This window comes from Terrapene carolina, unplaced genomic scaffold (genome assembly GCF_002925995.2).
Source record: "Terrapene carolina triunguis isolate 2854851 unplaced genomic scaffold, T_m_triunguis-2.0 Scaffold132, whole genome shotgun sequence".
Taxonomy (NCBI): domain Eukaryota; kingdom Metazoa; phylum Chordata; order Testudines; family Emydidae; genus Terrapene; species Terrapene triunguis.
The window spans coordinates 22,522,594-22,536,788 of NW_020664483.1; the positions used below are offsets into that span (position 1 = coordinate 22,522,594).

Below are 14,195 nucleotides of genomic sequence, written 5' to 3' on the forward strand. Positions count from 1 at the left end.
TCTGATCTGCCCTGGTTGTAGCAGAGGAGAGGCAAGTGTAAGAAGCTGAATAATCCCATTTGCAATCTGAAGCATCTTTAAAGGACTGACCGTTGGGAGGTCACTGTGAATTTGTCGTGGGACCACAAGACAAATAATGCTGGTGACTGCAGGAAGATGTCACTTTTTTATGACCCTTCTACTGAGTGCTGTGACTGAGTTCCAAAAAAGAAAAGAACGTTTTTCGGGAAGTTCTTTAAAATCTTTTTTGCTGACTATTACAGCAACAGACTAAAAGACCTGAGGCTACAAAAACAACGAGGAGTCCGGTGGCACCTTAAAGACTAACAGATTTATTTGGGCATAAGCTTTTGTGGGTAACAAACCCACTTCTTCAGATGCATGGAGTGAAAATTACAGATGCAGCATAAATATACTGACACATGAAGAGAAGGGAGTTACCTTACAAGTGGAGAAAAAACGGTTACTCGCCTTTGTAACTGTTGTTCTTCGAGATGTGTTGCTCATATCCATTCCAATTAGGTGTGCGCGCACTGACGATACCCAGTCGGAGAATTTTCTACCCTAGCAACACCCGGTGGGTCGGCTGTGGAGACCCCTGGAGTGGCGCCTTCATGGCGCTGGATATATACCCCAGCCGACCCAGCGCCCCCTCAGTTCCTTCTTGCCGGCTACTCTGACAGTGGGGAAGGGGGGCGGGTTTGGAATGGATATGAGCAACACATCTCGAACAACAGTTACAAAGGTGAGTAACCGTTTTTTCTTCTTCGAGTGCTTGCTCATATCGATTCCAATTAGGTGACTACCAAGCCTTACCTAGGCGGTGGGGTCGGAGTAAGACATCGCTGTGTGCAAAACCGCTGATCCGAATGCAGCATCGTCTCTGGACTGCTGTACAAGTGCATAGTGAGCGGCGAAGTTGTGGACCGATGACCAAACCGCAGCTCTACAAATGTCCTGGATAGGGACATGAGCCAGGAAGGCAGTCGAGGAGGCTTGGGCCCTCGTGGAGTGGGCGGTGAGGCGCGGCGTCGGGGCACCGGCCAGGTCATAGCAAGCACGAATGCAGGACGTGATCCAAGAGGAGAGACGTTGCGAGGAGACCGGTAAGCCTTTCATCTGGTCGGCCACTGCAACGAAGAGTTGCGTCGTCTTCCTAAACGGGTTCGTACGCTCAATATAGAAAGCCAGGGCCCTGCGTAAGTCCAAGGAGTGCATACGCTGGTCTTGACGGGTGGCGTGCGGCTTAGGATGGAAGACCGGGAGAAATATATCCTGGTTCACATGAAAAGCTGATACCACCTTGGGAAGAAAGGCAGGGTGGGGGCGAAGCTGCACCTTGTCTTTATGGAAGACTGTGTATGAGGCTCAGATGTGAGCGCCCTGATTTCAGAAACACGCCTTGCTGAAGTGATGGCTACAAGGAAGGCTGTCTTCCAAGATAGGTAAAGGAGTGAGCAGGTGGCCAATGGCTCGAACGGGGGCCCTGTGAGCTTGGAGAGAACCAGGTTAAAATCCCACGCTGGAACGGGTTGGTGTTGCTGTGGGTATAGTCGGTCTAAGCCCTTGAGGAATCTGATGACCATCGGGTTAGAGAAGACCGAGGAAGCGTGTTCTCCTGGGTGGAACGCCGATATAGCAGCCAGGTGAACCCTGATTGAAGATATCGCCAAGCCCTGCTGTTTCAGGGATAGGAGATATTCAAGTATAAGAGGAATAGACGCCTGCAAGGGGGGCGTGGCCTGCTGCTCGCACCAACAGGAGAACCATTTCCACTTGGCTAAGTAAGTGGTCCGTGTAGAGGGCTTTCTACTTCCCAGCAGAATCTGTTGCACGAGATGTGAGCATCGTAGCTCTGTCCGATTCAGCCATGGAGCATCCATGCTGTAAGGTGGAGCGATTGCAGGTCAGGGTGACAGAGTCGGCCGTGGTCCTGAGAGATCAAGTCTGGGCACAAGGGAAGCGTGATCGGAGTTTGTACCGATAGCTCCAGAAGCGTGGTGTACCAGTGCTGTCTTGGCCAAGCTGGAGCGACTAGAATCATACGTGCCTTGTCTCTGCGTAGCTTGAGCAGCACCCTGTGGACCAGTGGGAATAGAGGGAAAGCGTAGAACAGCTGGTCTCTCCACGATAGGAGGAAAGCGTCCGACAGGGAGCCCGGAGATCGCCCTTGGAGGGAGCAGAACACGTGGCACTTCCTGTTGGCTCGTGAGGCGAAGAGGTCGACCTGGGGAAATCCCCACCTCTGGAAGATGGAATGGATGATATCCGGGCGAATCAACCACTCGTGCATCTGGAAGGATCTGCTGAGACGGTCCGCTAGAGTGTTCTGGACTCCAGGGAGGAACGATGCACTGAGATGTATCGAGTGGGCAATGCAGAACTCCCACAGGCGAATGGCCTCTTGGCATAGGAGAGACGACAGGGCTCCTCCTTGCTTGTTGATGTAGAACATGGCCGTGGTGTTGTCTGTGAGGACTGACACGCAACGGCCATGTAGGAGACCGAGAAATGCCTGACAGGCTAGGCGCACCGCCATCAGCTCTCGAACATTGATGTGCAGAGCTAGTTGGGATGCGGTCCACAGGCCCTGGGTATGGTGTTCCCCGAGGTGAGCGCCCCAACCTAGAGATGAAGCGTCCGTGACCAGGTGCAGGGAGGGTTGTGGGGCGTGAAACGGCACTTCTGCGCAAACCGCCTTGTGATCCAGCCACCAGGTGAGAGAGGTCAAGACCGAGTTCGGAACTGTGACCACCATGTTTAGGTTGTCCCGATAAGGACGGTACACTGACGATACCCAGGCCTGAAGTGGGCGAAGCCGAAGTCTGGCATGCCTGGTTACATAAGTGCAAGAGGCCATGTGTCCCAACAGGCCGAGGCATGTCCTTATTGTGGTGATCGGGAAGACCTGGAGTCCGTGGATGATGTTTGCGATGGTGTGAAACCGAGTGTCTGGCAGAAGAGCTCGGGCGAGTCTGGAGTCTAAAACTGCCCCGATAAACTCTATTCTCTGGGTTGGCTCCAGAGTGGACTTTTCTTTGTTGAGTAGAATGCCTAACTTGTGGAATGTTTGTAGTATTATCTGGACGTGAGCTTGAACTTGCTCCCTGGTGCGGCCGTGCACCAGCCAGTCGTCTAAATACGGGAACACCTGTATCCTTTGTCGAAGAAGATATGCTGCCACGACAGCCATACATTTGGTGAACACTCTGGGAGCCGCAGACAAGCCGAAGGGAAGGACGGCAAATTGGTAGTGCACATTGTTTACTACAAATCGAAGGAACCTCCTGTGTGGGGGGTAGATTGCTATATGAAAATATGCGTCCTTCATGTCGAGGGCGGCGTACCAGTCTCCAGGATCCAGGGAAGGGATGATGGTCCCCAAGGAGACCATGCGGAACTTCAACTTTACTATGAATTTGTTGAGTCCGCGTAAGTCTAAAATGGGTCGCAGACCCCCTTTTGCTTTGGGGATCAGGAAGTAGTGGGAGTAAAACCCCCTGCCCCTTAACTCTGGGGGAACCTCCTCTATGGCCCCCATAGAGAGGAGCCCAAAAACCTCCTGTGTAAGGAGATGCTCGTGAGAAGGGTCCCTGAAGAGGGACGGGGAGGGAACGAAGAAAACTGGAGAGCGTATCCCCTCTCCACCGTTCGAAGGATCCAACGGTCCGAGGTTATAAGGGACCAAGCACAGTGGAAACGGGAGAGGCGATCCCGAAAGAAAGGAAATGGATCCTGGGTAGTGGCTGGCACGCCGTCCTCGAGCGCATCTTCAAAAGTTTTGCCTAGGTCCTGAAGGTGGCCTAGGAGGGCCTTGGTTCTGACTGGGTTGGGGGCCAGTCGACCTCCGTCTACCACCTCGTCCCCGCCTTCTGGGGAAGTCCTGTCTCAGATGAGGAGGAGGAGGGTAGAACCTTTGTGGCTGGGGCCTAAAGGGCCTGCACTGGGGTCCTGGGACATGCATCCCCAGAGAGCGCATGATGGTTCTGGAGTCCTTGAGGCTCTGCAACCGAGAGTCCGTCTTGTCCAAGAACAACCCCTGGCCCTCGAACGGCAGATCTTGCAGGGTCTGCTGCAGTTCTGGCGGTAACCCCGAAACCTGGAGCCAGGAGACGCGTCGCATGGCTATCCCAGATGCTAGTGTCCTGGCGGCCGAGTCCGCTATGTCCAAGGAGGCCTGCAAGGAGGTCCTAGCCACCTTTTTACCTTCCTCCACTAGGGCCCCGAACTCTTCCCTCAAGTCCTGGGGGACCATCTTTAAATTTACCCATGGAATTCCATGAGTTGTAATTGTACCGACTCAGGAGCGCCTGTTGGTTTGCGGCTCTGAGCTGCAGACCCCACGCTGAGTAAACCTTGCGTCCAAACAAATCGAAGCGTTTGGCGTCCTTCGATTTGGGCGCTGCCACCTGCTGACCATGACACTCTCTTGCATTCACTGAGGAGACTACCAGTGAACACGGCGGAGGGTGTGTATAGAGGTACTCATGGTCTTTAGAGGGGACAAAGTACTTCCTCTCTACCCCTCTGGCAGTGGGAGGGAAGGAGGCCGGGGTTTGCCATATGGCATTAGCGTTAGCCTGGATCATACGAATAATGGGCAACGCCACCCGGGATGGGGCATCAGCTGAAAGGATGCTCACCACCGGGTCCTCCACCTCCACTATCTCCTCAGCCTGTAGGTCCATATTCCGTGCCACCCTACGCAACAAGTCTTGGTGGGCACGGAGGTCTATTGGAGGTGGGCCTAAGGCTGTTGTACCCGCCACCGCCTCATCTGGCGAGGATGAGGAGGACGCCTCAGGGGGTAAAGGATCCATATGAGGGTCCGGCTCCAAGGGTCCCTGATGTGCAGGATTCCCTGCACCGGGGTCTGGGGCCTGCGTGGGTGTCGGCACTAGAGCCTCCATGCCCCCTGGGGGAGGACGGGAGATGGTGGCCTCAGGAACTCTGGGCTCAGAGTGTGCCGAGCGAGAGGCCGCTGGTGGAGCCCCTTGAGCTTGGTGATACGTCCATGGGGTCCAGAAAGACCAATGTGCAGGGTCCTGTCTAGGGTCCTCTGCCCCCTCCTGCCAATGACCCAAGTCGTCTGCAGCCTGACCCTGAGCGGAGTGGGGTACGCTGAACGGGAAGCCCCTTCCGACGAGCGAGACGCCGATCTTGAGGGCCAGGGCGGTGATGAGCGTGGTTGCAGGGGCTCGTCCTGGTATGGTGCCGAGCGGTGCCGGTCCACAGGCGAGCGGTCTCTGCGCAGTGCCGGTGAGCGGTACCGGGATCGAGAACAGTGCCGATGGCCATGTCGGTACCGGGATCCAGATCTGGATCAGGAAGACGAACACCATCAGGAGCGGCCTCGCGAACGGAAGCGGCGCTCATACCAGTGCTGAGAACTGCGTCTGGACTCCGACCGGTACCGATGCTCAGGTCGGTGCCGAGAAGTAGACCGGTGCTGGGAGGAAGATCTGGGCCGCGAGTACGACCGGCGCCGAGATGAAGATCGGTGCCGGGACTGCGAGCGGCGTCGGGACCTGCTCCGAGACCGGGAGCGGTGCCGCGAGTCCACGCTCGGAGATGGCGGGCGTATCAGGGCAGGCTTGCCCCTGGATTCCACAGTACGAAGGGCATGCGGTGCCGCGGGCTGAAACGGCGCCGGCTCCATGAGGGCGATGAGGTCTTTCGCCGTTGCAAAAGTTTCCGGTGTAGAAGGGAGACAGGGCTCCACCACAGGATGAGGCGGTGAGCCAGTCCGCACCGGACTCAACGGCCCTACACCCGGTGCCGGAGTCAACGGTGTCGACGATGTCTGCACCCTCTGGCGTTCCGAAGCCAGACGCGGCTCTACCACCGGTGCGGGGGGAGCCGGTGCCTGTTGGACGGCAGTGTCCTGGGTCTTGCGGGGTCTTTTATGTCCCGGAGACAGGGAACGGCGCCGAGTGGCTTGCGGTGGGCGCAGTGCCGAGGGAGGACGGTGCCGTGGGACCTTATCCGCGTCTGCTCGCGGTGCAGTACCGGAGGGTGCCGCTGGGGCGCTGCGCACCGAGGCGCTCGGTGCCGGAACTTGGCGCGCCGAAGGAGGATCTGGGCTAAGTGCCGCCTCCATAAGGAGCTGCTTAAGTCTAAAGTCCCGCTCCTTTTTGGTCCTGGGCCTGAAAGCCTTGCAGATCTTACACTTGTCCTTCTGGTGAGACTCTCCTAAACACTTCAGACAAGAGTCGTGAGGGTCTCCCGTTGGCATAGGCTTAGCACAGGTCGTGCATGGCTTAAAGCCAGGAGCCTTGGGCATGAGCCTGGCTGTGCACCGGGGTGGGAAAAGGGGAGATAATAGCCCCCTTAACCCCCGCTAACTACTTATAACTATTTATAACTACTCTTCAAACTATTAACAACAAACTACTAATCTAAAGAATACAATTAACAACTATCTACAAGAACTAACGAGTAAAGCTAGGGAGAGTGGAGAACAGCTATGCCGCGCTCCACAGTTCCAACAACCGTCACGGGCGGTAAGAAGGAACTGAGGGGGCGCTGGGTCGGCTGGGGTATATATCCAGCGCCATGAAGGCGCCACTCCAGAGGGCTCCACAGCCGACCCACCGGGTGTTGCTAGGGTAGAAAATTCTCCGACGATTGTGCACGCAGCGCGTGCACACCTAATTGGAATAGATATGAGCAAGCACTCGAAGAAGAACCAGTGTTAACAAAGCCAATTCAGTCAGGGTGGATGTGGTCCACTCCCAATAATTGATGAGGAGGTGTCAATTCCAAGAGAGGGGAAATTGCTTTTGTAGTGAGCCAGCCACTCCCAGTCCCTATTTAAGCCCAAATTAACGGTGCTAAATTTGTAAATGAATTGTAGTTCCGCAGTTTCTGAAGAAGAAAGAAGTGTTAGAGGAGCAGCAACAATGCACCGTGGCTGTGGCACCTGGGTAGAGTGTGGATGGGGAAGGGATAAATAGTTACATGGTCTGTACTTTAGACAGTTGCTTATTTGTTGTTTGTCTATTACCATCTGTCTCTTGTCTATTTAGATCATAAATTCTTTGGGGCAGAAATTGTCTCCTATGTGTCTGAATAGCACCTCGCACAATGGATCCCACACCTCAACAGGGGCCTTCAGCACTATGATAACAATAATAAATAAATAAATAAAATACCCAAGAATCAAGAAACTGAAAAGAAAGGACAGAATGCACAGAAAGAAACATAGTGCTAGATAACTTCACAGATTCTTTCACTGACTCATTAGCTAACCTGTGCATAAGCTCTGCCTTGTCAGATTTATGCTGCGTTGCCATGGAAGTTGAGAATTCAATTCCTCTAGCTCTTGTACACTCATATAAACTTCTGGCAACAACAACATTCTTTTTGTTTGTCCAGACTTGGTTGTCTTGGCAATATTTGCCTCTGGCTTCCTATTTCATTACAAGGTGGGACTTGTAGCCAAATTATTAGATAAACAGAGACTTTTTTTCCATTATAATCCTAACATGCTTCCTTCTCTCCACCATATAACTTAAAATGGAACTAATATAAGAAGAAGAGAGTGGCTTGCCAGGAATATTCTTATCAAATACATTCACTGACTACACGGCACATGTACACTTGTGTTGTTTCAACATACGATGTTATCATCACCCCTAGAAATATAATCAACCTATTCAATTCACAAGCTTCCTTTTCATTTAACTGACTTTTGGAGGCCTGATTCTGATTGCACACCAATGTAGATAAGGAGTCAATGGGACAGATTTTGTTCACAGTTACACATGAGGGCAAATCTGGAATAATGATTGCCTAATCAGTGGAGTTATTCTAGATCAGTAGCTCTCAATCTTTCCAGACTACTGTACCCCTTTCAGGAATCTGATTAGTCTTGAGTACCCCAAATTTGACCTCACTGAAAAAGCTACTGGCTTAGAAAATCAGACATAAAAATACAAAAGTGTCACAGCACGCTATTATTGAAAAATTGCTTACTTTCTCATTTTTCTCATATAATTATAAAATAAATCAATTGGAATATAAATATTGTACTTGCATTTCAGTGTATAGTATATAAGGCAGTATAAACAAGTCATTGTCCGTATTAAATTTTAGTTTGTACTGACTTTACTAGTGCTTTTTATATAGCCGTTGTAAAACTAGGCAAATATCTAGATGAGTTGTTGTACCCTCTGGAAGATCTCTGCATATCCCCATGGGTGAACGTACCCCTTCTTGAAAACCACTGTTCTAGACATCCACCAACATAACTGAGATCAGAATGTCGCCTAATGGATTTACATCAATGTAATACTGATGTAAATGAAGTATGAATCCAGTTTTGTCTTTAAAAAGCTTCTTGACTACTGCAAAATGTCTCAGTACAAGCAAGCATTATGTCTCTTCTAACTGCAGAATGTACTATCAGAGATAGCCTAAAATTCTGTGCACAAGAGCTGATCAATAGGTAGAGACTAACAGCAGAAAAGGCACATGAGAAGGGTGATGCATAGGTTGTTTTTGTATGGTGCATCTTATAACATATTGCATTGTAATACAGCCAGCTCATTAATTGCAACTCTTTGGTTAAGGACTGTGGTTACTGCATGCAATAAAGATGTGAGGTCAGATCACACCCTCTGCTTTTATGCACGGGGACAAAAAAGTCTGCAAATAAGGGCCTAATTTTTGTAGCAGCCTCTCCCTCCAAACATTCAGAGATTTCCCAAGCAGATTCCCACTCTATGCTCTTAACCACCCCATCTTTCTCACCTACCCATTAATTAAAACAGATGAGGACTTCTGTTCAACCACTCATTTTTTTATCCTTTCTATTCTACTACCTTGTGCATGTGCTCTAACCACCCAGATTCTTCTATTTTAGTCCAAGAAAATGCAGTCCTAATTTACTGGAAACTTGTCTGGAACAGAGACATGAACACTGCTGAAATGAATCAAAATTTTAGTCAAGTAAATATCAGTGGAAAATCTTGGGGAACTGATTTTAGGATTAAGCAACTGCAACTCTCTCTAGGCTTTACTATATGCTCACATGGTGTCTAGAACAATGGGGCCAGAACCTGGCTGAGAATTCCGTAATACAAGTGACAAATACTAATAATTTTAATGGGAGTTGTGTTGGTCGTCACATTAATGAAAAAAGCTTTTCTTATATAAATAATTTTATTCTTAACTTTACAGCCAAGTGATAGAAGGCAAACCAGAGTCAGCTTCTATCTGAAACAAGCAACTCCATTCTGTTCAGCATTCACAGAGCCGTGTACTGTCATGTGAAAGGTGGCCATTAGAACTTTCAATCCACCTCCCACAATCTGACATAACAATAGCGACTATTTCACACAAGAGTTGTGCCTTTTTTACATAAGGACTGAAACTAGTCTATACAGTAAGCTGCACTAGAAAAGGTTTGCCAGTATAACTACTGGTACACTGGCAAACCCGCCTAGTGTAGATGCAGTTTATACCAGCAAAGGAAGTGCTTTTGCCAACATAGCTTATCTTGGTTTTCTCAAACAAAATAAGCTATCCCAGCAAAAGCACTTTTTTGCTGGTATAACACTAGGGCTTTGCCAGTATAAAAAGGTTTTAAAAAATTATACCCCAACATTATCACAGTGACAAAAGTTTTAAGTGTAGACCTGGACTAAGACAAATTCCTTGCATTGAAGATATTAAATTAAAGATAGACAAGACAAACAAAAACATGAAATAAAACTTCAGATAAGATGGTGCAGAGATATTATTCTTCATGGCAAGTTTCTGGTAAGGCTTAAACAGGAATTCTAAACTTGCCCTGAATATATAGGAGAAAATAATCACTGTATAAACCAAGTTGCTTAAACATACGTACATACTGGATACACTCTTCCAGTAATATTATATCTAACCATGAATCTCCTGAAAAGAAGTCTGACAATACTGATTCCTAAGTCTGCTTTCTTTCTGATCTACCAAAATCATCATAAATATTTTGTGCTTCTGTGAATTGCGCAGAACAGCCATGGGCCAAACCACAGATCTCTTAAAGAGTCTTATTATATGCCAGATCTTTCTTGGTTCGAATTACACCACCCACAAACATCCTTCCCCAAATCGTGTCTCTCTATGTACACCACTTGCAAGTATTGTTACATACTTTTGTGTTTGAGAAGCACTGATATTAACCTATAATATACTGTTTCCTCATGCCTAGCCAATGTAGTTTGGCAACTGGTAGGAAAACCCTGTTGCATGCTGTAAGTCTTGGAAAACATCTGCTTTCTTTCCCAAAACTCATATCTATGGCCATATATTGAAGGTGCTTGGATTATATCTTTTGTTTGCCATCTGAAAACAAATACATGCTAATTGCTGCCCCCATCAACAAAGAAAATTTACAACTTGTCTGCAGCTTCTCATAACTCTTAAACGTACTAGAATGCAATCAACCAGTATGCGAGCAAATGTTGGGAGACTTTTGCAGTCTTATATGAATAGAAGCATTTTTATACCATTTCTATTCCCTGATCAGACTGAAATATTGACTCACTGTAGCTATTGTTTTTTTCCCTAGCCACTGTAATCTCTTGTCATAGTGCAGCAAACTAAAGCTCAGAATTCAATTTGGACAGTGAAGATGTCATCACTGAAACACTTTTCTCTGAAGAGGTGCCTGCTGCTAAATATTAATAAAACCATTAAGCTACAGGTAGGGGGGGGTTGAAATAAAAACAAATATGTAAGAAAAAGACAAGAAAAGCAAAGGAAAAGGGGAGATAACTAATAGGTTGCCAAGGGGTTTTGTGCTCTATGCAGGGTATAAATGGTCACACCATTACACAAGTTGGTATGAGTAATGCATATCTGGAAGAGGAGAAATAGGGCAGGGGAGGAAAGGGCTTAAAGAGGAAGAGAGGAGGCATAGAAGAAGAAGAGAGGTGAGCAGGCAGGAAAAAATAAGCATCGTAAGTAGCACTGATCATACTCATTCAGGGATAGAATAATTATTAACAAGTGTATCAATAACAGTTCACCTCTCTCACTTTCTTCTAATATGTATAGTCCTGGAGCTTTAAAATCCCTGTTGTCCTGCAGAGTGAGTGCCACTGAATAACAGGGGGTTTTGTTGTTGTTTTTTGTTTTTACAAAAAGACATTCCCTTCCCACAAAACAGGTGGAGTTTTTATACCTGTACCAGGAAAGGAACTTCATTTGATGTTGTACGCTTGAAGTGGAATTGTCAAAAGCACCGAGAGTCAGCCTAACCCTCATAAAACACCCATTGCCTTCATCAGAAAGAGAGTTAGACCAATGTGGAGAGAGCTTTTGAAAATCAAAATCCCATTCTCTGTCTTTCTATTTCTGTTTCAGCCTGACAAGTGTCCAGAGTATAGTTACCATGTTTCCCATAATGACAACCAACCCAGACAACAGACAAGGTTAGCCACTACTGCCCTTTTTAACCTTAGTAACTTTGAAGGTAGAAAAAAAGATCAGATAGAATATTGCCTGAACAAGAGTCTTTCACCAACTCACCTGAAAGCCCCAGAATATTCTTTATAGAACATGCTGGCTGTGTCCCTACCGTCTCATATAAATGAAACACTAACATACCTGAGTATGACTTCAAAATGGGCTAGCTGTTGACTATGCTTCCTTCCTGTATTGAAAGCAATGAAATTCCTAGGATGAGCAGACATGCTATGAAAGGCCAACACATGTCATTCTCATAATTTCTAATGATAAAGTGTTCACAGGTGTTTGGTTAGCTTCTAGAACCAATAAACCAAGCCAAGATATAGACACACATTTGGCCATAAAGCATATATTTTTGGCAAGATGCAGACTTTGTTGCCTACTTAATTATTCCCCTTGCATTTCCCTCAGCTTGTGCCCCCGCCCCCCACGCCCCCCGCCAAAAACACCACTGCCCCTATTGTAGACTTTTAGGCACTATTTTTAGAACTGACTAGTGATTTTGGATACCCAACATGAGAGATCTTAAAGGGCCATGATTTTCTGCACTTTCTGAAAAATCAGACCCCTTTACAGTGTCTCAGGTGTGCACCTCAAAATGGAGACAAACAAAACCACTAGTAACTTGAAAAATTTTGGCCCTAAAGTATTTCCTGAATGACCTATCTCCATCTCCTACTACTGCTTCACCACACCAAGACAAATCACAGATTATGTTTTTAGGTCAATCATTTTCATTTGCCTTGAACATCTTGCTTGGCAAGACAATAATACTCTGCATCACAGAGTATCTTGCATCTCAAATGCTCTGCAAATGTTATTTTATATATGATAATCCTCATTACCCCTTGCAGGTGGTAAGTATTATACGCCCATTTTTCAGATGAATAAACTAAGGTACAGAGAAGTTAAATCACTTGCTCAAGGTCACATAACTAGTTAGTGGCAGAACAAAGAATAGAACCAAGATCACTCCTTTAACTATTAGACAAAACCTTGCTTAAAATCTGCTTTAGCAAAGACATCACCAACTCTGATCCTGAGCCATTCTTGTAACTAATGCATTTGTCTCTATACTTTATAAAAATGATTAAATCAGAGTATATGAATATCGCTGCCCCTTCCCTTTACCACTATCTTTGATTTTACATACAAGTGATAGTATTCTGAGTCAGTACAATGAACTAGCATTACATGTCTATTTTTTTTAAATGAACAAGATATTTCATTTTGAAAAGTTATTGATTTCCACAGTATTTTTAAATGAAATATAATAGCAAGATGCGTTAGTCAATAAAAAATTAACATATATTTGAAAAATGCAAATATTATTAATTCATTGCTAATAAATAAAAACAATTAAAATAAAAAGAAAAGCATGTACCAAGGAGAGCTAACTCGAATTCACTTGATGTTTGTTTATTTTTAAAATGTAATTTCAGTCTCCCCATTAAGCACCTAATACATCCCCCCCAAAAAATTACAATAACCAATTTATTATTTTAATTGCTTGACAAATTTCCATTTTTGAATCAAAGTAATGTTTTAGTTGACTGCAGAATAGCATTTGAAACTTGCTACATTTTGCCCAGTAATAACTTATGAACAGCCAAACAAAAGGCTTATATTTTAGAAAGATATAAAGACAGAAAGTCACTCTTAAGATGAAACTAGGACTGTCAAAGGTCAGCTGTTTGTAATTTTAAACGTCTTAATTGTTAATTATAACATAAGTTTCAGCCCCCAGTGAGTTCTTACAAGGTATCAACACTTGTAAAGGAAAAAAAAATGCTCTGAAGTATTGTCATGATCTCAAATACACCAGTAGAAATGCTCCACTATAATCAGCAATGAGAAATGAAAATAAAAGATGCTAGAGGCTTTGATTACTGTAATGAGAGTCTTTGATCACTGTGAGAGTTCAATTATATCAATGTCCCACTGCAGAAAACACTGATGTTAAACACTAATATATGAGTGTTACTATCTAGCTAGGAGCTACTGTTCCTATCAACAGGAAGTCACCCACCTGGGGTAGCATGCGATTTTCCTCCTCCAGCTGTCTTACTCTTGCCTCCAGCTGCCTAACATAGGACAAGGTTGAGTCTAAAATTAAAAAGAAAAAACTCACATTATACACACAGGTCTGCTTTTGTGCACTAGCATCAGTGCCTATATAAGACAGGAGATTTCTGATTTGGTGTAACCACAGCAGATATCTCCTCTTAAATGTACCTTACAACATTCAGTTCTGTTTCTCTCTAAGATAATACCAGTAAGTCCTGATACTATAAGTAGTCTAAAACATTAAGACTTGGCAGAATCAGCCTAATTCCTTGTTGATTTTGAGTCTAAACTACTGTACTTTAAATCAGTGGTTCTCAAACTTGGGACGCTGCTTGTTCAGGGAAAGCCCCTGGCGGGCTGGCACATCCTTCATCCCGCACCGCTTCCCGCAGCCCCCATTGGCCTGGAGCGGCCAGTGGGAGCCGCGATCGGCCGAACCTGCAGATGCGGCAGGTAAACAAACCGGCCCAGCCCACCAGGGGCTTTCCATGAACAAGCGGCGTCCCAAGTTTGAGAACCACTGCTTTAAATGACAAGGCAGTTGCTTCTACACTACAACACAATAAAAGTCCTGAAGAAAGGCAATGAAGATCAATTTCGGCTAATACCTACCCTAAGCTTTCTGAATTTGCTGTGCTATGTAACCACATACAATTTTAGAAACATAAGAA

General features: G+C 46.3%; 1 protein-coding gene across 3 annotated transcripts in view; it reads right to left on the minus strand.

The window, feature by feature from the left end:
* The window catches only part of CCDC85A (coiled-coil domain containing 85A), a 175,107-nt gene that overhangs the window by 23,208 nt on the left and 137,704 nt on the right, over positions 1–14,195 (minus strand). For all 3 annotated transcript variants that reach the window (XM_024194889.1, XM_024194888.1, XM_024194887.1), the window contains exon 3: positions 13,487–13,563. In XM_024194889.1, coding sequence (XP_024050657.1) covers positions 13,487–13,563 — 77 coding nt within the window. The remainder of the gene's footprint in view (positions 1–13,486; positions 13,564–14,195) is intronic.